The 27,840-nt window shown below is 35.6% G+C and overlaps 6 protein-coding genes across 9 annotated transcripts in view; 3 read left to right on the plus strand and 3 right to left on the minus strand.

The window, feature by feature from the left end:
• Positions 1-7,611, plus strand: part of LOC135681509 (cilia- and flagella-associated protein 61) — a 32,699-nt gene extending 25,088 nt beyond the window's left edge. For both annotated transcript variants that reach the window (XM_065196017.2, XM_065196018.2), the window contains exons 38-45: positions 97-136; positions 1,261-1,381; positions 2,170-2,246; positions 3,032-3,133; positions 3,868-3,971; positions 4,548-4,638; positions 4,935-4,994; positions 7,351-7,611. In XM_065196017.2, coding sequence (XP_065052089.2) covers positions 97-136; positions 1,261-1,381; positions 2,170-2,246; positions 3,032-3,133; positions 3,868-3,971; positions 4,548-4,638; positions 4,935-4,994; positions 7,351-7,491 — 736 coding nt within the window. In that variant the 3' untranslated portion in view covers positions 7,492-7,611. The remainder of the gene's footprint in view (positions 1-96; positions 137-1,260; positions 1,382-2,169; positions 2,247-3,031; positions 3,134-3,867; positions 3,972-4,547; positions 4,639-4,934; positions 4,995-7,350) is intronic.
• LOC135681510 (uncharacterized) overlaps positions 1-7,751 on the minus strand; it is a 73,922-nt gene extending 66,171 nt beyond the window's left edge. The window contains exons 1-2 of one of the 3 annotated variants that reach the window (XM_065196020.2): positions 7,636-7,751; positions 5,473-5,584 (exon numbers count right to left, since the gene is read on the minus strand). The gene's annotated coding sequence lies outside the window, so the exon portion shown is untranslated. Of the gene's footprint in view, positions 1-2,134; positions 2,154-5,472; positions 7,357-7,635 lie in introns of those variants that run through there. The other 2 variants (XM_065196022.2, XM_089111711.1) reach the window with 2 other exon arrangements.
• A 308-nt stretch (positions 7,752-8,059) lies between these two features.
• LOC135681513 (uncharacterized) lies at positions 8,060-10,208 on the plus strand. Its single transcript, XM_065196031.2, has 3 exons — positions 8,060-8,204; positions 9,151-9,407; positions 9,739-10,208. The coding sequence occupies exons 1-3, from the start codon at positions 8,197-8,199 to the stop codon at positions 10,206-10,208; spliced, it is 735 nt and encodes a 244-aa protein (XP_065052103.1). The 5' UTR covers positions 8,060-8,196.
• On the minus strand, positions 9,417-27,308 carry LOC135681514 (transmembrane protein 163a). Its single transcript, XM_065196033.2, has 8 exons — positions 27,167-27,308; positions 26,141-26,251; positions 22,380-22,423; positions 13,237-13,310; positions 12,572-12,671; positions 11,404-11,515; positions 10,799-10,937; positions 9,417-10,505 (listed from the first exon to the last, which is right to left on the minus strand). The coding sequence occupies exons 1-8, from the start codon at positions 27,228-27,230 to the stop codon at positions 10,454-10,456; spliced, it is 696 nt and encodes a 231-aa protein (XP_065052105.1). The 5' UTR covers positions 27,231-27,308; the 3' UTR covers positions 9,417-10,453.
• On the plus strand, positions 17,749-23,851 carry LOC148958731 (uncharacterized). The gene is made up of 4 exons (XM_089111714.1): positions 17,749-18,428; positions 19,490-19,627; positions 19,784-19,930; positions 21,458-23,851. The coding sequence occupies exons 1-4, from the start codon at positions 17,853-17,855 to the stop codon at positions 21,653-21,655; spliced, it is 1,059 nt and encodes a 352-aa protein (XP_088967840.1). The 5' UTR covers positions 17,749-17,852; the 3' UTR covers positions 21,656-23,851.
• The window catches only part of LOC148958732 (transcription initiation factor TFIID subunit 5-like), a 44,652-nt gene continuing 44,093 nt past the window's right edge, over positions 27,282-27,840 (minus strand). Inside the window, exon 22 of the mRNA XM_089111713.1 lies at positions 27,282-27,420. Within this exon, the coding sequence (XP_088967839.1) occupies positions 27,410-27,420 (11 nt within the window). The 3' untranslated portion in view covers positions 27,282-27,409. The remainder of the gene's footprint in view (positions 27,421-27,840) is intronic.

A 27,840-nucleotide genomic window follows, 5' to 3' on the forward strand; every position in this document is an offset into this window, starting at 1 on the left:
CCAAACCTGCATTTGTTTACGTTTTGTAAAGATTGAATGTTGATGTAATTTCATTCTCAAAATTTGCAGGTCACCAAAGTTTCATTTTGCTTTTAGGAGTCACTCTTTGTATAATTCAAAAGAAATTGGCGCCAAGGTATTATTTATCGCTATTTCACGGCCTCTTCGCGTGTTTATCAGTGATTATATCCTAGCGGGCGAAGGGTTTTTTAAATTCTAGTTGAAACAAAGATTAAGTCTTGCGTACTCAGTTGCTTTTTTCGAGTTTTTCGTTGCAAATTTTTACGCTTTAATCAAACATTCACACTAACGAGAACTTGTCAATAAACATAAAATTATACCAGTTAGTTTCCAGATTTTTATTTGAATTCCTAGATCCAAATGAATGACCGTTTTTGAAAAACATCAAAAATGGATTTCGAAACTGTTTTAAAGTACTGTGATCTATTCCCTTTTCTGACAAAAATCCAGTCAATGGAATGCTGCCAAAGATTTTGTTTCAAAAATTATTACAAAAGTGACAATGAGTCCTTACTGAAATAGTTATGTACAAATCAGCATGCGAAAAAATTTATTTCTTAAAGCTCCTGTTGTCATTTAAGCACTTTGGACAAATTTTGAAAGTATTAGAGGTACACTTTATTTTGTAAGCAACTTGACTTTGACAAACTTCTCGAGTTGCTAAAAAATACCCCATATTGTTAAAATTGTTGCTTAAAAGTTCATTGTCATAAGTTGGACATTTTGAAGACTACAAAACCCAAATTGTTTTTCTCTCAATTATTTGATATGATTTTATTGCTAGTGCTCACGGTCAAAAAGAAACATTGGAAAGGCTCGCCATTGCAAAATTCCAAAAGAGAACTTTAGGATTCAAACCTAGTTTACATTTTGTATGAAAAAGATTTCTTTTAATCGAAGCTGAGAAAAAGGTTGTTTGAATAGAATATTACACGTACTAAAGCTGCTTAGAAAGCTTGCAAATTTTAGTCTAGTTGCTTATAAAAATGAGCAAAACAGAGTCTGCGGCTATGCTGAAGAGCGTGTTTTTTCACCTTATTTGCTTTTTATATGTTCCTCAAATATATAAATGGTGTTTTGGAACTTTTGCTCAGTTTTGCTCAAGATCGAGTAAAAACAATTAATCATCGAAATTTGTCCTTAGCCGAGGTGGCCACTTTTTGATATATGTTCCTATTTCTGCTTGGCACATAAGTTTGTAGGTATCTAAGAATATTAATTATTATAAATATTTTTTAGCTAGCAGATTCCTTGTTGAACATATTTGATCCAACATTAGACGATATGGAAAGACTATCGCCTGATGACCAGTTAATACCTGTCTTCTCAAATCCAAAGATCCAAACAGCCATTTTGCCTGGTAGGTTTGCTTTTTGTAGTGACAACAAAGGTAATATCTTGATAATATCTTGTGTGACAACAAAGGCTCAGTTACTGTGCATTGATGTTACACTGAAGTCAAAACAATACCCAATATTCTCATAAAACATTCTTTTTAACCACAATAGACGTTGGTGTAAAATTTGAGATTGAATTTGATAAAAAAATCATATAGAGTATAAACATGATCAAAGCATGAGCAAGTTTTGGAAAAATGTAGCAAAAGTGTTATACTAATTTCAAAGAATCTGATAAAAATACTAGGTAAATGGTAAAATACTAGTAATTTTATTTCTATTGGGAACTGTTGACCCATTTGAGTCTCTAATACTCATGCGTACTTCTTCTCCCTATAACTTATTGTCTTTGATAACTGTTCGTTGGTTTTAAACTACATCGCCAACATTTTATCAAACTGTTTTAAGTATACAATAAATTTTTCCCGGTACACGAATTATTCATTGACAGTGGATCGAAACCAAAAATGCCGTAATAGAAGACGTGTACCATTTCGTATCCACCTATCTTTTTGGATCTTAAATCTAATGCTCTTATAGCCAACGTACGAGACTCATATCTTCTTACAAATAAGAACCCTGATAAGTACCAGATTAGGATATCAGTTTTGAATGGATCATGTCCAATTTTATACAACAATAATAATTTATTTCAAAAAAGGTTCTTATCTGCTCCTGGATCAGTGTATTTTTGTGAAAAAGTAAGATTGACTCACTTAGTTTGCAGCGACCTTTTCTTCTGATATTTTAGGAGGCTTTCGCTATCTGCACGTGGCTAAACCTTCAGTTCCAACCCCACTGGCTTCCCTGATGATGCAGCCCGAATATGTAAGTATCAAAATGATCGATACATTACAGTCTCCTTTAGCGGGCATCCTCAAATAACTGACACCTCCCAAACACGGAAACCTTCTAATAACGGACACCTTGTAATAACGGACGCCTACAAATAACGGATGAGTACTATTCTCCCAAGATTTTTTAAGCCATCCGTTTACAATCTCGTAATGACGTAAACCTCTCTGCAATGGACTGTAAGCTCTGATCCTATTTATGTTAACTGTCCACGAATTACTGAATTTGACAGTATTTAAAAACTAGAGATACGTAATCAGTGCAAAGTTGACCTTATGTAAAGGGAATTATACCCATCATATTCCGTTTATACCAAATCACTTTTATATATTGTGTTTCTGTAAGATATGATATTAGATTAACTTCAAATGTCTGAAGTTGAAAAAGAAACGTTGAAAATATATTATCTCCTAATGTAAATGTAGTCGTTACAGAGTTACTTATTGTTAAAAAACGAAACGCTAATGAAATAAACGTCAAAGACAATTAAAGCTCTATGGGCAAAGTGATTGCCGGGAAAAGAGACACCAAAACAAAACTGTAAACTGAAGTCCATGTCTTTTAAAATTTAAGGGAATTTTTAAGTGAAATGAAATTGCAAGTCTTAAATTGTTTGTAAAAATCTAGTTTTAAAAGTTAAGCCAACAATGTCTCTAAGATAGCTGTTTCGAAAACTTATTTTTATAGAAATATGTTTTCAGAAAAGGCATGGCAATAAAAGTGACGTTTCTTAAAAAACGTTTTTATTTTCATTTTAGGGTCAAGAGCTGGTCACAAAGGATGCCTCTGGAGATAATTATTTCAGAATTCATTTAAACCAGTATAACACGATACAGACTCTTACGTGTTTATCAAAGCAGGCAAGTTTTAATGCTACATGTCGTTAATAATTCGAAACAAATGACAAACCTTAAGCGTTTGGTCGTAAATATTGGAAGTAAAGACCTGCGTTATTCCGACTCAATATGGACAAGTTGTTTTAACTCTTTGTTGTAGTGTTATTTCCACAATTAGAAATCCTTTCTCTTGAACCTCTTGAAGATGATTTTTGCTAGTATCAAGATATTTTTATGTGGCCTTGCGAAAAGCAACCATTTTATAACATATTTTCGCTAAAAGCTTTTTGGTCTGACACTCCTCAGAGCATAAAAACGTCAGAATAAGGGTCCGAAAGAACACGATGAAAAATATTTTGGACCCTTATTCTGACCTTTTATGCTTTGAGAAGTGTCAAAGCTTTTAGCCAATGTGTTATAAAGTGTTTGCTTTTTTCAAAGCCATTTCAGGTTCTGTTTCGCCAAAGAACTGTTCATGTTTTTATGTCTTTAGCATTGTATATGGTTTTGTGACAGTTTCCAAACTTGGGGACATTTTGAAATGGCTTTTTCTGTATAAAGTCGTAAGATTATCATACACTAAATAAAACCAGGCTGATCTTACAATTGACTGAGGCAAGAATTCTCATTTGTCTATGATTCGTGGTTCTGTTTGGTCATACCCTAAAGAAATCAACCCCGTCCATATTCTATCATGACTAACAATCGCACTAGCTAAATGTCTGCATATTATTTCAAGATCTTTGTTCTTGTTTCAGGACATTGATATTGACAACTTGGTTTGTTTGTATAGTATCCATGAACGATTCTTGAATAACCTTCTTCAAAGATATAATGAAGGCCTAATCAAAGATTTCTACAGGTAACAAAAGTTTTGCTATGCCCTTAAAATCTATGACTTGTTATTCACTCATTGTATTGAATTCTAGATATACTAGAATCTAAATCTTATGAAACAGATGTCACAATGATTATGGTTCTTTTTGTTCTTTGTTTCATCGATTGAACGTTTTATCTTTGCTAGCAACCGATATTGATATAATCAATGCCTACTTGGAGTATAAAAAGATATTTATAAGAAATTACTTGGAGAATTATTACAGTCTTATACCAATTAATCTGTTTCCAGGGCAGGGAACTGGGACCATTTTCTGAGTATAATAGAAGCAATTTCACCATTGTTTTATGCATAGCTAGACTACATTAATATATGTTATCACAAATTCGTGTTTGTGACTAAGATTTTCAATGAGAGCTCAAGTAGCTAAGGACCAAATTGAAACTCCATTTATTTTGAAAGCTGTTTATGGAAGACAGGAGTTTCAAATGAATCAATGAGATGATTTTTTTAATTTTGACATATTGCATAAAATGATGTCTAGTTTTTCTATAATTGCAGTTTATAAGCATTAGGTAATTTTTGCTTTTATTTTTACAGCTATTTCCGCGAATCGTGGTGTCTAGCAATTTTCCACGATCGATTTAATGATTTCCGTTCAGAGGTACAGGAAATACTGGCAGAAAGACAGGTTTACAATCGTTTTTTCCTGTTCTTTGATTATCTGTTCTTCTAATCCCAAAGCAAAATCAGATGGTCTTCACTCTAAATTTGTTGCGTTGTATTTGAATCAAAATAATGCAATTCATATATTTTCTTAAATACTTCAAAAGAGAACAAACATTCTGCCACTGCTTACTCAGAATCATTTCACAATTCACCCTTGATACAAGTATAAAATTTTGATATATAAGTTAGTTTTGCATAAATAACTTTTTTTTGTTTGCACTTATACATTACCAAATCAACGTTCTTCCTAAAAACCAGGCAAACGAAGAGGCTTCTTTAGAAGAGAGAGTGAGGAAAATCATTGCAGATGACCTAGCGGTACGTAAATTAAACGTAACGTAGTTTTCAAACCTAAATTTTAGCCATTCAATTACTGGCTTTCTCCAAGCCATGCTTTTGGATACTGAGTATATTTGTTTTTGATATGTTACTTGCATTCAATAAGTACGCGTTTACAGACTATAATAGGATAGAGGCTTGCTGATAGTTCACTCTCTGTGACCTACGTCAAAATAACCGCTGCGCATCTCTTTCACAAGATCTAAATCGAAAGGATATTGCATAATTTTTCTTCAATTACTTCGGTTCTTTCTTAAAACCTTGATGGTTTTTACAAAACTTTTTTCAAAACATCTGGTACATTTGTATATCTAGCGCTTTGCGAATCTCCAAAATTTATGTAACTTTAACAGTTCCATACAGTTACCGAAAATCCAACCGGTCTGTGCAAAGAAATTCTTATTAGTATTATTCTTTTCAAAACTTAGCCATTTGAAAAATTATAGATAAAACCTACCTGCTACGTAGAGGTGGTCTTTCAATTTTTTGCCCACTAGTCACTGTGTTCTTCAAACTGCTTTCGTCGAAAACAAAACTGAGTTACGTCAAATGTCTGTGGTTGTTCTAACCTATGAATTCCAAAGAGAAAACGAACATATTCATTGACACTGCCTTTTTATTTCTTCGAACCATGAATACTTGCTCAGTCACATGGAAGCAATCGTTTCGTTAATGACTTGGCATAATTAACTTGATTTCATGCCTGACAGATGATTTGCGACATCTTTTTAATCTTTAATGGTGATATCTGCAAAGCCTGTATTCCATATGCAAACTTTCCTACAATTATCTTCAGACTTTTCAGTCGTACATATCTATTCGGTGGTTCATAAATAATTCCATATAGCTTGCAAAGTATTTACCCAGAATCACAGAATCAAAGGACCAACAGATGGCATATCACTTTTTTGCAATATTTGGCAATCTATCTAATCGTTTCATGGACAATCCCAAATTGATAAATTCCCGTTCTTTTCATTCGCAATCCAAACTTTTGCATTAGATAGCCCCCCTACTAACATAGCTGTAGCAAATCCAGTTGATTTTGAATATGTTTTAAAGTAATAGAGTAAAGAAATGGTGACTTGGAAGAAATACAAATGGAATAATGTTTTTGTGAAATTTCTCCTATTTTTCTTAGAAAGTGTCGTCTTGTCACCTTTTGCACCATCTTGACTTGAATCGTAGCTGAACCTTTTTGTGAAGGATTGAACATTTCGGGGAATAAAAAAATGTTTGGAATGATAACTTTCTGTTCTTTCCTCTCCCCTTACCATCTAATTTCAGGTTTCCTTTGTGACATAAGAAAAGCCATTAAAACGAATCCCATCTGTTCAAGCTTAATGAATGACGTCACATACTGTAAGTGAAATGGACTACAAGGGCCAAATGAGAACAGCACCTGAGTTCAACTGCATACTTCATTTACTTGTAAGGATTATAAAGATCAAAACCTGCAAGCAGTTTGAATTGAAATATTATTTGAATGTTGTCACATTAGAAGTTTTCGGAAAATATTTTCGGATTTAAAGATAGCTAGATAAGATAATATTTAAAATTCATAATAGTTGATCCGCCCTTCCCCATTAATCACTTTGGCAGGTGTTGCAAGATTTTAGTCTTGATAGTGTAAAAGCAATCAATTTTGTTTATGACAGAATTACCAATTCAGTTATTTTTGATTGTAGGAAATAATGTTAAAATTGTTCAGAACAGCAAATTTTTAAACGTAACACCAAATCATACTTTGAAGGGTATTTTAATTTTCCCTTTAAATGTTCCTAAGAAAGTTAAGAGTTTATTTCTATTTGAAGTCACAATATTATGTAAATTCATGTTTACATGTTTGTGTTTTTGCCAAAACAACTGTCCAAAACAACAACTGTATACCCATTTTTGGTAAGAATCAGAGGTTTTATTGTTTAGGTAAGAATCAGGTCAGAAAGAGGTTTTATTGACTCCTTTGCATCTTCCATGTGACTGAAGCAGAAACAATTTTTAAAACAAAAGCAGATACACGTAATGTTTACTGTGAAGAATGACAGCTTTTATGTTGCTTGCTGTTAAAATGAAAACTATCCCGAAAATCTTAACCTTCATAAACCTTAATAGTTTCAAACAGCACTGAACTGTCGTATTTTGCTATTAAATCAAGGGTTGTAGTAAAAAAGGACAACACGTGGAGGTGAACTGTTTCGGAGTCCAAAGGGAATCTGACCCATAACGTTATCACTCTCAGTGCACAGTTTGTTAGGAATTTCATTTCAATGTGACCTATTTGGATGAGTTTAATAAATTTGAAGTCATGTCTTATGCAAACCGTTTTGCATTTTAGCTCTCCAAAGAGCACCGTGTCCTGCTTGGAGATGCGTACAAGACAAGCAGAGCGAAAAAACTTGTTGAACAGAGGCTGTTGAGTTATTTAAGCTACAACCAGTATCACCTTCCAATGTACGCAAAACCTGGCCTTGTATGATGTCAAACTGGCCTTCCACAAACAAAAATCTCTATGTAAACTAATATCACGTTGTGTAAAATTGTGTTGATAATGTCTTTTGCCTAACAGTTTATTTGAATCTATAACAAACCATTGCAAGTTGAATTATTTTTCAAGACTCACCTTTAGCAATGCTCATCAAATGGCTGAATATTTTTGGCAGAAGATACCGTGAGGTAAATATCTTATTGTAGTTTTGTTGTGGCCTAAATTGGGGTCCTGCACAAAGGAAACGATTTCAAAGTTGCAAAGGAATGGTAAATGCCTTTATTTGACCTTTGCCGACAACCTCTACACCGAGCATGCTACGTTGCCCACAAAGCCCTAGAGATAGCAAAATGGTGCGTTTTAGGCGGAAGAATTCCCATCGGCAAAAGCAAAAGGGTCCTATGGGTAAAAATTTATGCATGTGCCACTGTTATGGCCGTGGTCAATCATATACCATAACGAAGTGGGCACTGCTTAAGAATAATACCTTTAAAAGTGAAAAGCACGAAATTTTATTGTTTATGTGCAAACGCGAGTTAATTTTTTTTGAAGAAAATCGAGGGTCTCTTGATAAAACAGCCATATTTAATGGTGGGAGCATCAATACTCTCAGTTGCTGGTCAAAGATTGCTACTGTCGCTACGCCCGTTGCTTTGAAGACAACACCTGCAAACGAATCATTGATGCATATGAAATATGGACAAGTGAGTTACGTAACATTTGAATTAGCCTAAACGTTGATGGTTCATGCCCTACAATCTCATCACAAATAGGAATTGTAAGCAATTCATCGACTCAGAAACAATATGGTTACACGTTGCTGTATTTTGTGGATTGTTCGATGAACAAGTACAGCCATTCCAATTCCCTTCTATATGATAAAGTTCGCGTCTTGTTAATATGTATTTTAATTTCCTTTCGGCTTTCTTGTATGTTGTTACTAAAACAATTCGTAATGCGCGAATTGTAGTTTACAGAATGTTTATTACAGAGCTGTGGTTTTCGTGCTATGTTTGAATTCGAGTCTTTCAATGAATGGAGGGAGCCGGGCGAAATTTCCTACAACAAGTAGCGAAAGAACATATTGAAAATATCTTACCGTTTATCATTAAAGCACGGCATCTCGAAAGGACGAAGTAGAGTTTCTGTTTAGCAAAAGATTTGTCCGTGTGCGAAAATCATTGATGACTGCTCTTTGGTACAATAAACGATAAAAACAATATAAAATGTTAGAATTGTTAGTTTAACTAACCTCTTTGCTTTTATGTTCATATTGAAGTACAAAGGAAAGGCAATATTGAAGAAGAGAGAAACAACAATAGAGAAAACCACACAATTTCGCCACATGAACGATCCAGATAAAATAATAACCCAAAATCAACGCAACCAGGAAAAAAATTGTATTAAACCTATTAGAAATTAATTAAGCAATGATAAATTGGTTTGTATAAAGTTCGCTTCTGGTACATTATCTTGTTTCGGCTGTTAATGAAAAATGTAATGAAGCTATTGCTATTTAGCTTAATTGCTAGATTTGTCTTGGTGTGAGGCGTATTTCAACGTAGCCTATGGAAATTTTAGGGCAAACGGCAGAAGACTTAAAACAAATCTGTAAACAGTATGTTTACTTTGTTGCAATAAATTTTTTAGATCAGAAAAGAAATCGAGGGAACAGCGCAATGAATTCTGGGATTTCACTATAAAAAGTGACCTGGTTCTGGTGGTGGAGCACAGCGAACTTCACGTTCATCGAGATGTTCTGTGTTGCCATTCGCCTGTTTTCAAAGTCATGTTGGAATCGGACTTCAAAGAGAAGAGAATGGAGAAAATACCTCTTCCTGGGAAAACTGTCCAACAAGTGCTGGAAATGCTGAATTTTATATATCCATTTGGACATGAAGTCAACGGTATCTAGATTTTAAAAATAGTTTAAGCTTGATTAATGTATTTTTATTTTATTTATGAAGGATTATTTGCAAACTGTTCAGATGTTTCAGATATTGAAAGGCTCTTGAAAGATGTAAAATATTTTGATGAGATTTGCTTGCATCTTTAAAAACTTTACCGACTTTTCCAATTTCGAACAAAATATTATGTATTTAGGTCAATATTTTATTTCTCAATGTTATGATGATTCCAATAAAAATTTGTTGTCCTTTGGGATTTCAAATTGCCAGAAGTTGGCTACCTTGTCGTTTTATTACGCTGGTCATCATTTACACTGATTATTATCATTAGATTCGACAGACGTGTTCAATTTGCTGGACCTGAGTCGCGAATATCAAATCGAAAAGCTGAAAGAGCAATGTGAGGCGTATTTGAAGCGTAAGCCTGCGACATTGGAACTCTTGATCACAGCCCAGGAGTACCGACTTGATTCACTAAAAGAAAGATGCCTACGGTTTTTATCATCGAGAGCTTTGTCATCGGTGCAAGAAAATCCAAAATTTGACCTTCTGTCAGAGGAGAACAAAATCCGAGTCATGCAAGATCAGCTGCAGAATTTGCAGCTTTACTGCAAAAAGGTATGGCGCATTGCATCCGCTGCAGATCCAAGGTACATACCAATGATATTGCCAACATGTAATCACAGACCAAAAGGATGCAACAATCCACATTACTTCTGCAATAACTGCAAAGCATCTGTTTTACGGAACTTTGTGCGAAATGAAAGTTGGCGAATGGGACTTGACACCAAACTGCCATGAAGAATATTTGTTTATAGAACTCATCGCGACCAGATATCTTGTAAGAAGATTTAAAATACTCAATTTGTACCTTACAGCGCCTACTATTCTTTAAGAATTATACACCGCTTTTAATAATTAATTATCAGGATAAATTGTTATCGTTTTTAGCTGTAAATTTATTTAAAATTTTTATTACTATATTTTGTCCTCATATTTTAGGTTATTTTGATTTGTAAAGGTAATATGAACCTCTTTTGTAAGAATCATTGTCTCTTGTCTTCTGGAGCCAGGCAGTTGAGAGATGAAATCAGCAATCTTAAATTAGAAAAACTGTGTTGCATATCCCAAAACTTGACAGATAATCATGAGCTAGATTATAGAATTCTAAAACTTGCTAGAACTAAGGACTATAAGGATTTTTCAAGGTTTGATCTGATTGTACCTTTAAAAGATAACATATAACTGCGACCTAAGGCAGATTGATATATCACAAAGAATTTTCCATTCTAATTACTTACGGCAATTACGATCTGCTCTTAAAGAGCAGCTCTTTAAACCTTTTCTTAATCATATCCTTAATCTTGATGAAATTGACAGCTAGCACTTACTTTAGGCCAAAGAAGAAAAGAAACAGCGCTATTATTGTCGCAGAGACAGAATCAAGGAACCAGAGATTAGTCTTCTGGTACACTAACAAACTGATCAGATTCATGACTGCCATTACGAGTCCACAACCAGTATTTATCCCTTTGGATGAAAATGAATCATAAAAACAGATTATCCACTACTTACTGCATAACAAGAAAAAGAAAATCGCATGTGAATTAGTATGCATTATAAAGGTTCAGCTTAAAAAATTCAAACCTCTGCAACACGAAAGCAAATTTATTTTATCATTTTCTCAGTTTTCAATGCTGAATCATTTTTATTTTCTATATTGCTTTCATGATTTGTGAAGCTACGTGTCTAAAGAGCAGGAAAAGTAGCCAATACTAGCAATGTGGGATTGAGGTATTAAAAATCAGGATATTAAACAATTAGTCAAATACACACATAAATTAAACATATGTAGGTGAGAAACAATTACACTCTTTCATCAGCAAGCTCCATCTACCATGGATGCAAATCATATTTCATCCTCGCCCCAAAACATACGATCAATATTACAGACCCCTAATACTGTACCGAAAATAAGATTTCAGAAAGTACCTACCGTCGACCATCAATGATTGGCTTGATAGTTTCCTCGCAACGTAAATTTTAGCATACATCAGGCCAGCAAATGTGACTGCAATTGAAACTTCGATGGGCAAAAGAATGCGAGGCTGAAAAAAAGAAGAAAAGCTACTGTAGTGGGATGTCAGGGGCTGATGAAGACTAAAGCAATTTTTTGGCGCGAGATATATTCGCATCCATTGTACTTCAGTGCTCTCTGTCCTCATAAGCTCTGCTCCTTGCAGTACACCTTAAAAGGGGACATTTCGTTTTATTTCATTTCATTTTGGTATACTTATTAGGTTAATGTGGACATTATATTTGCAGGAATACTAGGGGTGTCCCGTAAAAACAAAGGGCGTTGACAGAAACCTCATAAAAGTTTAGCTATAGTTTCCTAAAATCAACTCAATTTTCCAATGAAAACAATCGATAAAAATATCTCACCTTGTCACTTAAAGAACCTTAGGGTTTGCTTTTGGAATATATATCATCCTGGATCCACCCCTGGTGAGATACTACATACAGCCTTCTTTCAACCTTACGATCACTGACATGTAAAAAACTCTGAAAAGTTACAACCAAGCTGAGAATACAATTTAGCTTTTGTTCTCTACATTGCTGACGTAATATTGACAAGAAAGATAATGCTTTTAGATTACTAAGGTTCTGAGGGCAGGATTGACAATAATAGCAACTTAATAGAAAGGCTAACCTTGAAGATTGTGACATAAGACCTTATGAATTCGTAAACGTGGTCTTCTATTTATAATACACGCAGAGAAAATAGAGGTAGAATAAATCGTCCTTGTCACAGAATTCCTTAAGAATACACGTAACCCGGGAAAAAGCATTTGAAAGACTTTTGAATTGATTTATATTTATCCTTTCTTCATTTAGTATCAAGCAGAAATCTGAATTTCCATTAGATAATTTGAACACCAAAAAGTATTGGGACTCGTACCTCTCAATTAAGTTCTTCCAAATGCAGAAGTATCGATTCCCTAACACCTCCCTTCTGGCTACGTCTTTGATTAATCATACAAAGTTATTTAACTTCTAAGTGACGTATTGTTGTATAAATAATGTCACAGTAAAAAACGTAATTCAACTATTCAAAATGAATGGTGGCTATTTAAAATGTTGTTCAAATAAGAAAAGTCTACCTTGAAATAAGGAATCCACTCCTTTGAAAGGTTGTAAGTGGCCTTCACACTAAGCGCGATGCCAGAAATGACAAATAGCACAGCAATGAGAACACAAGCTCTAGAAAGCAAACAAGTATTTTTACTCATGGCCAATTTGATGAGGGCTTGTGCTTAAAGAGTAGTGATATTCATTTCTGAGCATTAACTTATCAAAGTGCCAATATCTGAAAGAATGATCTGACAAAGTGCCAAAAATGAAAAAATGAACTGGAAAATAGTCCATGGATTTTGGAAATTATCCAAATCACTGACTTGTTTGGCCTAGTTAATATCCTTAAAAGAAGCTGCTCCATTATTCACAACTAACAAGAACCACCTTTCGGTTGCTAAAATTCTCAACTACTATTTTTTAAAACCCCGTTTCCAAATCTATTCAAGTCCTGTCTGCGTTGTATTTACGAGCAACCTTAGTCTCTAGATCAAATTTGTCACTCGAGGATACTTTAAACTTGAGAAGTGCTTTTTTTATTTAAATTGAAAGTTTAAAGATTCGACATATATTATAATTCGTTTACCGCAGCACCTGAAACAGAAAATTTGCAAAAAAGAAATGGCATTTTATAAAAATTTTAATCAATAAAGAATTGCTGCACTCTTTAAAACCAAATGACTGAATTACATACTTGCTTTCATTTTTTTCAAAACGATATCTCCAGATGACCACAAGAGTTGTCAAGACATCGAGGATTATATCAATCTGCGAAGAAAATATCAACCTGTTCAAAGTATATCCTAAATTCGTTCATATTACAATAACAACAAATACCAATTACGCAAAGGAGTTGGTAAATATAAACTGAATAAAAATAGTGATGTATGCATAAAGCGAAGTTGTGCACATTTAAAAGTGTTTATTCTTGTGGGATTGTAGACATTGCAGGAAGTTACGCTTTTTGTAACAATTTTTGACTCACAGTTTATTGAGATTTAGCTCTATACATTCATTTAATTATAAAAGGAACTGGCTATAAGAAACGAGTACTGGACAGTCAGAAAAGATTGAGAAACATCAGTACGCGAAGCAAAACAAATTAAGAAGCTATTAAATATTGATAAAACGGAGAACAACGAAATTTTGTAAAATCAAAGAACATGATTGCCCTGTTGGCCTAGAACTTAAGACACATAGGATAAAAATCTACTTGACGTGATAAAAAAGGTCACGAACATTTCATAACATCATTCATGACATCATAATCAGTGGCGCAGCTAGCGGCCATGCTGGTCATGCTGAGCATGTCTAAAAAAATTCAGAGCTAAAGACATTCATTATAACGATTTAAACCTTTCTTTATTGAAAAAGTACTTTCAAAACCCCTTTTGTCCAGTTTATTCTTACTATTCTACTGCTTTCCCCACCTTGGTCCTTTGTGGTTAGTCATGCTCATTCTGAAGAGCATGACCTGCCATCAGGGGCGTGACTTGGCCAATAGGTTTGGGGGGAGGGGGGTGAGAAGGGTTTCTGCCCTGCGAAAATGAGTGGTGCCCTGCAGACCTCGTAGCAAAGGTTTGTCTATGGGTTACTAGTGAAAGCTTTATCAGTGTAAATTTATCTTTACCAAGAACAAACTTCTAAGCAATGAAAACAAACTTGAAACTTCATTGCCTATGAAATATCATTTTTTCTACGTGAGCGTAAATTAAGTGCTAAATTTGATATTCCTTTGTAATAAAGCTTGTATTTCATGGCATATCAAGTTTAGTGAGGTAGGAGGACCCCCCATGGTTGGGTCCGACGTGAAGAGAATTTTTGAAATTATACCTTGTAAAAGGACTAAAAAGCATCTCCCAGACCAAAATTTAGCAAAATACTATACTGCTAAAAAGCTGATTATTGTTTATTGGAAAAATAGGGAGGGGGGATGGTATGCTAAAACTCTAGTGATGGACGTTGTGGAAGGAAAGAAACGGTAACCTTTCGTTTCAGATTGCACATAGTTGTGAATGACAGAGCAATGCTATTTTGATTGGGAGAATTTCATTCCCTGAACAGAAATCTGCAGTTTCTTATCTCGAGAATGCCATGTTTACACTTCCAAAATGAAAACATTGCAATGGGGTGTCACAAAATTGCGTGTGGCTGAGCAAAGTAATTGTAAACCAAAATTATAGGAAAGCCCTTGATGTTGGGCTTGGACTTAACTTGTTGATGTTTATGGCATTTTATAACTTCAATAAAGGGATCAAAATTTTTTGTATATGCTAAACAGTACTATCCTTGATACATTTGTCTTAGATATGTAAAAATTCAGCTTATAAAATTGAAGCTTAGTATAAAATTTTGAACCAAAAAACAAACATCCCACAATTCCCTGAACCTTAAACAAGGGAGGGCCTACCTATCATTGAGGGCTTATCTTGCCTGACTTATCTCAATACAGAAACATCATCAAAAATGCCAATAATTAATCAGGGGCGGTCTGGCGTCAAAATCACAGGGTGGCTAGAAAGGTAAAGGGCCCGGTTTAGGGCGTGGCGGGAAAATTGAGCCACACCCATTAAAAATGTGGCTTAGAATACGATTGATTCGATAAAAATTGATAATAAAGCAATACGCTAAACAGCAGCAGTATATCGACTTTAATTCGTAAATTCGGACCCAATTGGATCCATACCTTTCCTCTCGTGTAAACAAGCTTTAAAATCCCATGTAGAGTTGAGAATCAAGATCAAAACTTATTTAAATTCTCAGAGTTTCAACTCTTGTGCAAATGAATCAGCAAATTGGCCAATGACTTGCTCGTAATCAAGTGGAAAGTTTTCCCTTTTTTTAAAATTATCAGTAGCGCTAAAATAATCTTTCAAAGAAAACTTGGGTGCAGCTAAATGTTATCAAGCATTTATACGCGTTGTAGAGAGAAGGGTATGCTGCTAGGTGCATGTTGAATTCACTAATTTTTTTAAAGCAACCAGTAAATTTAAGTTCAGGCTGACTGGTTTTAATTTTCACAAAAATCCGAGGGTGGATTGTCCTTAATTTGTTTTTAAATTAATGGGGTGAAAGCAGTGCGATTGCTAGCTTTTTCGCTCTTGGGAGGTGTTCAGGCATTATTTGCCAACAAAGTGAGTGAGACAGCCTTCATTTGACGACAAGATTGAATATTCACCGAAAAGCAACCACACATGGCTAAAAATCCTCGTTTTGGGATAAGATGTTGTTCAAAAATGCATTAAACAGTAACTCAGCTTTTGACCAGTTTCATATTCTTATAAAGTTGTTATATATGATCAAAGATATAAATATATAAACAAATAAAAATGAGCGTCGGTACAAAGTTTTGAATGCGCAGGGTATGCACAGTTGGCGAGCGTTTACCCTTTTGATAAAGGGTGTCTATGTCGACTTTTGGGTCCTTTCTCTCTTTGTGAATCCCCACCTTGAAAGTCACAGTTTTCCTCTGCATATGTTTCTTCTCTAAGAGCTTGTTCCTTGAGATCATCTGTTTTCAGGATCTCTATTTCCACCAGTTGTTGTTTTCACTTGATCGATAAGCTGCTGGTAGCAATTTGCAAATGCCAGCAATTCTGACATTCTATGAACTTGAAATCTTGAAAAAAGGCTCCTATTGCTCTTTTGCTTCATCTTTGTGTCAACAAATCTTCTTAGCACTGTTAAATCCTGATACAGATCTCTGTAACCAGATGATAGTGACGACCCCTTGTCATCTCTCTTCTGAATTTCCTGTTTTGAGTTTTACGTTATTTTCATTTACTGAAGCCCCCCTCCCAATAATTGCAGCCTTCAGCCTTATGCCACATAAATTAGAAAGCGGAAATAGAAGATAAGAGTACGCTCATTCGCTTCTCTGCTTGGCATTCTGTTTACGCGCTCGAAATTGTGTGGCACTGGGACCCAGGGTACACGTAAGATTGAACACATGGCTGAAATAACGGAAACCAGGGTTTGAAGCGCATGTATTTGGACTTTAATCGCAATATAATCAGTCTAGGGCATTAAGTATTTGACATTAAGTTAAAAAGGTTTTGTGTAATTTTCCAGGGGGCTACGCCCCCAGACCCCACATCACCTTTCTGTTCTATACAAAGCATGGTCATTGTCTCAAGGACAGCTTCGGCACTGATCATAATTAAGAAACTCTTAAGAAACAATGAGTATTGAAATTTCCAGAACATTAAGAAACTGGAGTACTCAACATCGACCTTTCCTTTTTATAAAAAAGTAAGTGTATGCCTAAATATATCTGCGGAAAGGTGCTGGATTCAAAGTCCCAAGAAAAAACCCACTACGATTTTATCATATATTTTTTGGCGAAGACATCATATATTTGTTGACACCAAGAGCCCTTTGTTGACCACAAATTGACTTTCAACGAACATGGAATCGATTGAGACAGAAAAGAAGACATCTTTAAATCTTTATGCTAAGGAGGACCTAAAAAATAGATCTAAATTTATTCAGATTTTTTGCTGATATTTGTCCATAAACGTTGTCCCAATATGGCTTTTCCGGGTAAAACACACTACACCTTGAGTTATTTCTCATGTGGGAAACAGAAATTTTCAAATGAATAAAATGTTCTGAGAGTAGAATGAATAGAGTTTCGAAACGCAATGGGTCTTCAAATCAAAGTATAAGATTTGATTATTTTTTAAGTTTGTCCTTTTTGAATCTCACTACAACATGCTTTTCGTATGACTGCTTAAAACAAGAAACAAAGAGAATGAAACCACATAAAGCAGATATTTTCTGAAAGAGGTTTTCCAGGACGCGTCCATATGGGGAAAACCCTGTTATCACAATTATTGACGATCGCTGTATGTGGGAAAACGCTTTTGACGGTCGCTGGGATGTGAAAACGGTGAACAAAAAGATTTATATTATCTGTTTATAGATCTGAAGGTGGCAAATTTTGCCCAGCTACTGCTTTTGTGTCAAATGAATTTAAGAAGTTTTCATACTTCACGATACAAATTCAAAACACCTATTATGTGAAATGCTCAGTCGGAAGTCACGAGGACAGAGCCCATCGTGATTCTAAGCTTTGACCAATCAGCGCACAACCGGAAATAAAAGTCTACCTTAGGTCTGATCAACTTTTGTTCGAAATCAGACTGCGAGCAAAGACAACAATGGCAAAGACAAAAGATTTGTTAACCCGTTGATGAGGCAGACCAGTTTTGATGACGCAGGTGGCCACTGACCTGTTATGTGAATTGCAGGGAAAGAAAACGCAGTTGAGTTGAGAGAAGCTTTGAAAGATACTTTAACTACAAAAACATGAAGGGGCTCTCTACCACCGTGATTGGGAGTATGCCAAAACCCGAATATCTTCAAATTCCTTGTTGGGTGAAAAATGGCAAGGAAGTAATAGATTTCGTCAAGGAATACAACACCATCATGGCCGGCAAACATTCTGAAGATATCGAGAATCAACTCACAAGGGCAACACATGAAGTCATTGACCTACAGACGGATGTTGGGTTGAAAACAATCACAGATGGGGAGTTACGCAGGGAAAAATACATTTACACTTTCTGTCGCAGCCTTAATGGCTTTGATTTTGTAAATACCAAGAAAAAGATTTGCAGGAATGGCGCTTGGGAAGGGCTTCTGCCAACGATTGTGTCAAAAGTGTCGCACAAAGAAGAACCAGGTTTCATGGCAAAAGAGTGGAAGTGGAGCCAAAATATGAGTGAAAGGCCCATCAAAGTGACGGTTCCAGGACCAATGACGATCATGGACACCTTTTGTGATGACTTTTACAGTAACGACGAAGAGTTGTTAAACGATCTTACTAAATGCATCAACATTGAGCTGAAATTGTTAGCAGAGGCAGGATGCAAGGAAATTCAGGTACTATACTGATTTTCAGATGCAAGTGATGATCGGAAATTCGATATTTTACGAATACTTTGCAAACATGCTTATTGTGAACTGTTTTAAGGAAATAATTTGTACAAAGGATCGATATGGCAAGCTATTCGCTTATGTACCAGGCTAACGCAAATCATGTTGCATTGTTTAACCAGGGCTCCAAAAATGAAACGTTTTAAGATTGTATTGTATATCACTGATTGTTCTGAACTTACAACAATTAAAATCCTAAGGGAAAGTAAAGGTGTTTAGAGAAGACAAAAGTGACGAGGGACTATAGAGAGGGCAAAGACTTCTTTTATAGTGAGACACCTTAGGATGTGCCGCGAGCAGTTCTGGTCCAGCCGAGGGAATACTTTTTGCAATTTTGGTCCAGCCAAAGTGTAGCCAAGGGTATCATATTCGACTATATTGGTCCAGAAAGTATGAAAGTAAAGCCTTTGAAAGTAGGAATTTCATCTTGACGACCAATTTTTGTTCATTATAAAACATTATATGAAACAAATCGATCTTTGACTACCCTGGGTACCAGATCCGCATCAATTCGAGAGCGGAAATAGAAGATAGGTGCGGAGGAGCGTCTATCTTTCTTCTCAGCGAAACGCTCCTCCGTTTCTCTGCTTGGTTTTCTAATTTTGCGAATTCAACAATTTGGAGATCTACTAACTCGAATGGTTTGGAAATGAACCTAGCCGAAGTCTTGCCAAGGGCATCATTTTTGTAGAAATAGGGTTAGCCAAGGGAACCATTTCCGAAATTTTTTTTCTAGTCAAAGATATCAAATATGCTTGTGGCGGACCTCTACCCAAAGTTTAGCCAAGAACCCCCCACCCCCCGCCCGCCCGTGCTGGTGCCAACGACGGGCTGAAAACGACGAAGATTCTTCTATATCAATGGACACTGATTTCTCGTTATTATCGAGAAACGTGTTAAAACTGGTTAGCCAGAAAAGTATGAAGAGCGCGAAAATGATCAAAGCATAGACACGAAAGGTATTGGTATCACATTCGCTGTCCTAAAAAATTTAATCTCACTTGCAGGTTGATGAGCCAGTGTTGATGAGGTACCCCGAAAAAGCACTTGAATTTGGAATCAAATATTTGTCAGCCTGTATCGTTGAAATGCCAAAGGAAGTTTTCAAAACAGTGCACGCCTGTTGTGGATATCCACAATATTTGGTAATTATCAAATTCTTACCGCTTATTTCATATAAATGTTGATTACAGAAATTCTTATCCTAAATGTTATTGCTGCCCCATTTAATTTTGAAATGAAATGATGCTTGAAATGATGATTATGATTATGACTATTAATATCTTCTTCAATTTCTCAAGGACCAAACAGACTATGAAAAGGCTGACAAAGGAGCCTATTTGAAATTGGCGACTTGCCTGGAAAATTCTGGGTTCGATGCACTGTCAATTGAGGATAAACATCGCAGAAATGATCCCGAGCTCTTCAAAGCTTTCAAGAAAATCAAAGTGAGCACTTTTCTGTATTCGTATCACAGGAATGCATTCTTGTAAATTAAACTCTTATATCCACCCGGCAGGACCCTCAGAGACAACTTAGAAACAGAGTTTGCAGTAGTAAAATGTACTTTACATAAAAACGGCTTATTCTATATCACAAAAATAGAGTCATTAATCTAGGCTTGACTTGAAATATAGTTGAAAGAGGGGAAAAAAAATTCATATTTCAACCAAAAGAGGTCAAGTGTCACCAGAGACCCCGAGAAAGCTTTATTGCCAAGAAAAAGGGCCAAATAGAAAAGATATAAAGAAAGTTGCTAAATTTTTCGAGGGTAAAGGGCCCAGTGGCAGAAATTATGAGAGGGTTTTGGGGGGGCTCGGGCCGCCCAATCAACGACGCCGTCGGAAAATTCGGGCTTTCGTCGCATAATTGACAACCGATTAACGTGTCGAAATTACTCCAAGAAATCGTTCTAAAAAGGGATTTTAAGCTAATCTAAGGGGCAAAATTGCCAATTTTTCTGAATTTCCCCATTTTACCCCAGGGGCCTCTTTAACCTCTCTGAGCCCTTTTTGCAAAATTTGAACATAGTATAGCTGATAAAATAATAGCCATTAATCAATCAAACAATATATGACCAAAATCAAAACTGCTTTGCTTGTGAATTGTATATTTAATTTCAATACCGTAAAGATTAGCCGAAATTTCCATCGGATTCTTCCGAATAAAAGTTATTTTCAAACGTATTTTCCAGTGACAAAAACAAGATAAAATGCAGAAAATGAACGTAAGACTTGTCAAAAGTGTAATCGGTCGACCTCTTGTATCATCAACTGTCTTAGATGAGATATCGACCTTGATATCAAAAATCATAAATAGACTGTTCTTCTTGCTACTTAATTATGGCGAGGTCAGCAAAAATTTCTAAAGGGTCCCTTCAAAAAATCATCTTTATTATCAAAATGTGCAGTTTCTTTAAAATTAGACATGATCCAAGATGTTATCTTGTCGAAAAATCATAGGCCTGCCCCCCCCCCCCAAAATAAAAGCCTGAATTTCCGCCCTAGAAGAGAGGCAACCGCTGTTTCCTCTGTACAGTGTAGGATTTTGACCCATTGTTACCGTCAATAGACTATATGGATCTCTCAATCTCTCAGCATTCCTTAAAGGGATATGTAAACAGCAAAAAATCATATAGTTGGGTAGCAAACTAATGACTTGGAAAGCCTGAAATGTTTTTATTTTCCTTGTTTCCAACTTCCTTGATGGGATAAAACAGCATTTTTGGTGTGGCTTTATGCAGAAATCCCAATTTATTTGCTAGGGATTATGCATAAATCCCAATTTACTTACTAGGGATTACGCAGCTGTCTCAGAAATCATCCCTATCGTCCTTCCCAAAAAGGGTCCTCTCCTAAGCCTATCGCTGAACATAAGGGTCCTCTCCTATATCATTCCTATTAATATGCCATTCCTATTAAATCCTTTAATCATAAACAAACTAAATCATTCCTATTTAATTCTTTTTCTTTAAGGTCGTGCTTGGAGTTATTGACGTTGTCAAAAGTCGAGTGGAAACAGTTGAAGAAATCCGCCAACATATATCAGATGTTTTGAAGTACATTCCCAAAGAACGTTTGATCATTGCTCCAGACTGCGGAATGTTGTTCTTGCCTCTCGACCTTGCCGAGCAGAAGTTGACAAATATGGTGAAAGCAGCAAGTTTATTTTAAAAAAAGCGTGTTTGCATCGTGTTTTATAAATTTTGGGCGATTTTCACAATTCGACTCATTGCTTGTTAAATTAAGTAGAATTAAGTAGATTAACTTTCCTAAACGTAGGTTAAATTTGTTATTTGGTTCATAAATGTTGTTATCAACGAGGGTTGAGAATTGCACGCATTTATTGACATGAAACGGCCAATAAGGAAACCTAGACCTAATATAACCAAAAGATTATAAAAAATAATACTGATCAACACCAAAATTAAGAAACTGCTTGAAAATACAAATGTACGTAAACTGCTCGCATACATACATGATCAATGCAATATCTTATCATAGCAAGAGATGGAGCTCGAAAAACTTTCCGTCGAATTCTTATTTATCGCTTCAAAATCTCTTAATACAGTTATGACATCAAAACATTGTGTCGCTTTGCAACTCAATTCCATATCCCAATGGAAGCTCTCTTCCTTGACAAAAATATTAAACTCTTTGAATGACAGCATTTGATTGAGTGCTGGTGACTGAGATATAACACACAACAGATGTAACTATGACTAATCTATTCAGTAATGTTGTTAAGAGATACAAATCACAGTATGACGTCACGGTATAGCCTTGCCCAGACCCCAGCTTTCCGACAACGTCTTAACATAATCATGTTTCAATAAATCATATCTATATTTCACCCATAACTTGACTTTGAAAGTTTTTTATACGTAAAGATACTTACAGCTAGGCCCAGGCCACCAGGAGTTTTCTGCATCCATGCAAATACTAGAAAGAAACAGATGGAAATGTATTAAAATATTTTCAAGGTACATTTGACGCGCAAAGTGTTCACACTTACGTGATAAGTCTAATTAAAGGAACATGGTTCTTATTTAAATGGTATTTTGGTGATTTGGTGCCAGCATAAAAATTGCAGTTAACACTTCATTCGCAATGATTTTAGGTAGCTATGCAATTCCCCTAAAAAACAATCGCATTGTTTCATTTCTGATTCAGTTGCCTTTCAAGTAGCAAAATTAATATTGAAGACTTAAATTTAGGCTGAATATTTGATTACCATGCACTAGTCTGGGGACCGGATACATAAAGCTTGAAAATGGATGTACTAGAAGCATACTGAGCAACAAGCCCCCTTTACAATACCACTCTGATAACAAAACAACGGCCTACACATAGATCTTGTCGAATTTAAGAGCTGAATGAGCATTCGACTCGTTCCTTTGTGTGATATAGATAGCTTAGTTGTTTTGCTTTTAAAATATCTGATAATCCAGACATACGACAATGTATGGCTAAAGGTTACCTAGTCTGCCAAAATACAATTGTGACACAGAATAGGAATTAGGCAGAAGGGAAGCTCCTGCCTATCAGGTGAAGCCTGATAAAACCTGCGCATGCGTTAACTTTTACGAGGCTTAGCATGTATCTGTCGGGGAAATTTTAAAAAAGAATAAAAGTAGACAACTTTATTTGAGACGAAATGCCCCATTATAGTGAACAAATTCAATTATGTATCATAATTCGTTTATATCAGATTAATGAATGATAATTTGTCATGGCTAAGTTCGTCTAATGAGATCGAGGTTAAAGGGGAGTTAAAGAATTCTATTGTTGACTCAGGCTTCAAAAACAACAAAGGAACCGACAAGAGTTACCCTTCTGCCTATTTCCTATTCTGTGATTGTGATTTTCACCCTCCATTTTGCAAGGGTGATTCATAAATTGAAACGGTTGAAATGTGGAGGGACTTGAATATGAGAGTGTCTTGACCAAACCCTATTTATCCACTAGGGATCCTTTCAATGGTCATAATTTCAATCATACATACATTCGAATCATGCATACTACCAACAAATAAAGGAAAGCACTTTTTGTTGTACAAAATGAACTTTCAAAAAAGGGAAAGTTTTACAAGTTTTCTAAAAAGTGAAAGCTTCTGATGTCCTCTTGATTACACGTCTCCGTCAAAAAAATACCCTGAACCCATATTTGCTTGCAATTGTATAACGATTGAGGTCTAATGAATGAGAACAGCACGGTAGTCGGTAGATGGTTGGATGGTAGAAGTTAATGTTAACTTATTTCTTTCAATTAATTAGAAACTTAGAGTAGTTGTTATTTTATCGTTTGATTTTGGTATAAACGAGCCTTATTAAGATTTGAGTGTCAAAAACATAACCTCTTTTGGACTTATTTAGTCTTGTATCTGTCATTGCGTATGATACTGGTTACCTTTCGACCGCAGCAGCGTGAATTATTATTCAACGCTTTGAATGAAAAAGCACTGTTGCCTTCGTGCGCAGTTCTAAATATTGTTTCATGAATTGAAGCTGCACGACCGAGAAAACTTTCAGTTGTGGGTAGGTTTCAGGCGGGGATTTGGCCTGGATTCTGACCTATGCACAAGGACGGCGCCACAAAATTGAAACTGGGGGGCTAAGGAACAAGTTTAGGAGGACCCAAGATGGTTGGGTCCATCGCGGAAGAAAACTTTTTAAATTAAGCCTTCTGGAATGGCTCTAAATGCATCTCCAAGACTAAAATTTAGCAAATTACTTTACCGCTCAGAATAGAAAATTCGACTATTCTCATAAAATTATTGATTTTTAAGGAAAAATTTAAAAGGTGAGGTGTCATGCTAAAACTCTAGTGACAGATATCGGGGAAAGAAAGAAAGGGTGACGTTGATAAAAAGAAGCGAGCTTTACTTCCTGAACAGAAACGTGCGTCATCTTTGTCTCGAGTATTTTCAGTAAGCCACGTTTGCACATGCAAAATGCATGCATTGCAAAGATACAGGAAGTTATCTGCTGAATTGGTGCAAATAATAGACAAATAATAGAAATAAACTCAAATAAGTTAGAAACAAATAGAAGCAAATAAAATCAAGCAGTACATAAACAGTTTCTTCCCGTTTTATTTCATGCTCTGATTCCAAAAATTATGAAAAGACGGTCAAAACATTTTTATCTCTGAAAAGTGGGGGGGGGGCTTCAGCCAGTAGCGCCGTGCAGGAGCAAAGGTTGTCAGAAAAAGAAGCAACGCCCTTTTGTGTTGGAAACGCCCGAATTTTTCTGAATAAAATCGGCATCACTGATTTTGAAAAGGGGGTTTAAAAAAAGCATTCTAAGGAAATGACTCGCTAGAGAAGACTAAATTTACTAGCAAAAGAAAGAACTTTTGAGTTGCCGACCCCGGTAGGATTCAAACCAGGGCCCCCCACATTCCGAACACAACAGTCTTACTACATCACTACGGAGCAGATACTAAAATGTTGACTGATTTAGCTAGAAGTTCCTCAGCAAGGGTGAAGCAGTGATTGTCTAATTCAGACCTGTCAACCTTAAATTTTCAAAACCTGGAGATTTTAGATTTTTCCTAAAGAAAAACAGGGAGATTTGGTCAAAAACAGGGATATCACAGTAATTTGTTACGGGAATCTAATTATATCTTAATTATACCTCTGTAAAAAGAAAACATACACAATGGACCTGTCCTTGAAGCAGAAGATGCGCAGTTTAATTGAAACCGGGAGAAAATTTTTAAAAACCGGGAGACCAAGAGAAAGCAGTCAAAACCGGGATTCTCCCGGCTGAACTGGGAGGGTTGACAGGTCTGCTAATTCCATTTCCTTGGTTGCAATAAAAAATTGCATTGTAAACAATTGCAGGTCCACTGTAAACAATTGCTGCAGTGGCAAGCTCAGCTTCTGAATCGATAAATCAAATCTGACCTATGCTTCTGCATAGGCTGCTGTAATCTGGACGGTTTGGTCTTTGCATTCCCTAAGACTTTCATCGTACAAAAGGGGATAGTTTTGAATCTCAATCATCAGAGTCTCATCACTAATGTTATCCACATGTGTCCATATAGACTGCGCTTTGTGAAAACTGCTAACGAAATGTTGACATTAATTCAGCTGTTCTGTGATTCAATTGGCTGCGACCAAGCTACTTGGGCGTTGATTGGGTTAGATCGAGCTACTCGGACGTTGATTGGTTGAGGTCGAACTTGCTGTATATTGATTGGTTTAGACTATGCAACACAAAACGACCCCTCTCCCCTCTCGAAGCATGCTATAGGTGCAGATACAATGCCATCCACACAAAAATGTTTTGAATCAAAAACACATTTTATGATAAACTTAATTTTTTTTTCACTCTAAATTGTCTAACAGTATCTTCCTGTTAACGATAGAAAAACTTTTTGAACAGTGCTTTTGGCATTAACCTTGTGTCCATAGTAAATTTTCAATTTTGATTTTCAAGTATTATTCAGTGCTGCAGCTCGATAAATCTCAGATTGTTCCGAAAACACAATTCGCATGGCCAGTTTCCCAAAATAAGAAGTACGTATGTAACAACCAGCGTAAATAATATAAGAATAAACAGACAAGCACGTCCCATTTGAAAAAGACAGCCATAAAATTATTGAAATGACAAATATTGAGATTAGATACTGCAAAAACAAACAAAAAATCACCGAAAATTGAGACTCCAAGGCCAAGCTGGATGAAAACTGACAAAGCAGATAGTGCCAGTGCAATCTTTCGCCAATAAGCATTGTTTAAATGGGCGTCTATCTCTGTTTGATCTGCCAAAATGAATAAGAACACAATGAAAAACTTAGTTTCTTTATCTACACGCGGAGAGGCTAAACCAATGTAGTGGCAGGTGTTTTTTTGTGTATGTTTTTCGCAATTCTTACAAAACCTAAGTTTGAGCCATTTAGCAAGCTTCTCAAATGTTGAAGTTTCTCAAAGTTTATGCATTCGGAAACTTCTTGATGTTAAATAAAATCTTATTTGAGCAACTGATTCGTAAATTTCCGAGGCCTTTACCAAAGGACGATGTAGTAATTGTACATTAAGGGGAACAACTTTCGCCAATGTTACGATGAGCTTTTCGCACATAAGCGTACAAATACTTGCTTAAATTTTTTTGCACAATTTTTCACACAGTGAACAGCTTTATATCATATTAATGCATAACGTAAAATTAAGCTGCATTTCCTGTCCCTTTGTCATGAAATAAATGTTTTTGTTTTAAAAAATTACATTTACCATAACATTACCTGTTGAGCAAAAGCAACTCTTGCGAGCCTTCATTTTCGCTGATTTAACCTGTTTGTTTCTTTGATAAACAGAAAATTTGTTGACTAAAAACAATTCTGCTTCAAACACCTATTTCCTTAGTTTAATTAGAACTTAAAATAACATGCTTAGGACTATATATAGCCATCCTACAAAATTTAAGTTTGATAATATGTTATTGAAAAATCAAAGAAGACTTAGGTCGTTCTTCAATTTGGTAATGGCCAGAACAACTACAAAGGTTTTCAGTGAACATTGCGACAGACAATTTTGCCAGATTTATCACAGCAAGAATGTAAAATCCGTTCTTTTTCGCTGCCCTCCCCGGATCTTCCCAAAGACTAACATTAATGATATAAAAACATACAACCCATGTGGATTACTGGGTCTGCCCGCAAGAAACAAATGATACATACGCGCGTCTTCGCTGTCACAACGGTCTGCTTTCTCCAGTAAAGAAATCTCTTCTGGGGTGTTCATCTTGGCTACAAATCTGCCGCTTTTTCATGTCATTATTTGTGCGCTGCGTCTAGTTCTAGAGACCGCTCTTCCGAGAAGAAGTATTCTTTGCTTCTCAATTACGATTTAACTCGTGAGCTGAACAAACTTTCTTTCCACAACAACAGCCGGGGGTGCAATATCTTCACCAAGTTGCTGCTTCATTGTGTTGCTGCATAGTGAAATATGTTTTTAAATATTGCAAACGCCTTATTTAATAAACGGATTCTAGCGAATAAAATAGCAGAATGGTATGCATTGAAAGAAAGTATTTCTTCATTAACTTAAAGCAGGCATACGAAAGTTATCACTGTTTTCAATCTAAATAAAGAAACCTCATTGAGAACATCAAGCCGCTTGTTATTAAATAACAATTAAAGGCCAAATTTAAAGGGTCTATACCTATAATATCACAATTTTCAACTAGAATGCTTCTTTAACAGTCCTTTGTATTGCTTAAAAGATTCAGTTTTTCTAAGATCGATTGGTAATTCGTTGTACAGCTTTGCACCCATAAAATGGAACGACTTCCTAGCATAATCTGTTTTGATGCTTGGAAGCCTAATTAAACATTCGATGTTTATAATTCGTG

The sequence above is a fragment of the Rhopilema esculentum genome, chromosome 12, assembly GCF_057945365.1.
Source record: "Rhopilema esculentum isolate cy_ngs chromosome 12, ASM5794536v1, whole genome shotgun sequence".
NCBI lineage: Eukaryota > Metazoa > Cnidaria > Scyphozoa > Rhizostomeae > Rhizostomatidae > Rhopilema > Rhopilema esculentum.

What these genes read in the sequence shown, in the direction of transcription:
- LOC135681513 (XM_065196031.2), top strand. An exon ending in ATTTGGACATGAAGTCAACG is followed by an intron (nt 9,408 to 9,738) that starts GTATCTAGATTT and finishes TATTATCATTAG; the next exon opens with ATTCGACAGACGTGTTCAAT.
- LOC148958731 (XM_089111714.1), top strand. Translation starts at nt 17,853, where the DNA reads ATGAAGGGGCTCTCTACCACCGTGATTGGGAGTATGCCAAAACCCGAA. An exon ending in CAGGATGCAAGGAAATTCAG is followed by an intron (nt 18,429 to 19,489) that starts GTACTATACTGA and finishes TCTCACTTGCAG; the next exon opens with GTTGATGAGCCAGTGTTGAT. An exon ending in GTGGATATCCACAATATTTG is followed by an intron (nt 19,628 to 19,783) that starts GTAATTATCAAA and finishes CAATTTCTCAAG; the next exon opens with GACCAAACAGACTATGAAAA.
- LOC135681514 (XM_065196033.2), bottom strand. Translation starts at nt 27,230, where the DNA reads ATGAACACCCCAGAAGAGATTTCTTTACTGGAGAAAGCAGACCGTTGT. An exon ending in TTGTGACAGCGAAGACGCGC is followed by an intron (nt 26,252 to 27,166) that starts GTATGTATCATT and finishes TCATTTTGGCAG; the next exon opens with ATCAAACAGAGATAGACGCC. An exon ending in CTGGTGGCCTGGGCCTAGCT is followed by an intron (nt 13,311 to 22,379) that starts GTAAGTATCTTT and finishes TTTTCTTCGCAG; the next exon opens with ATTGATATAATCCTCGATGT.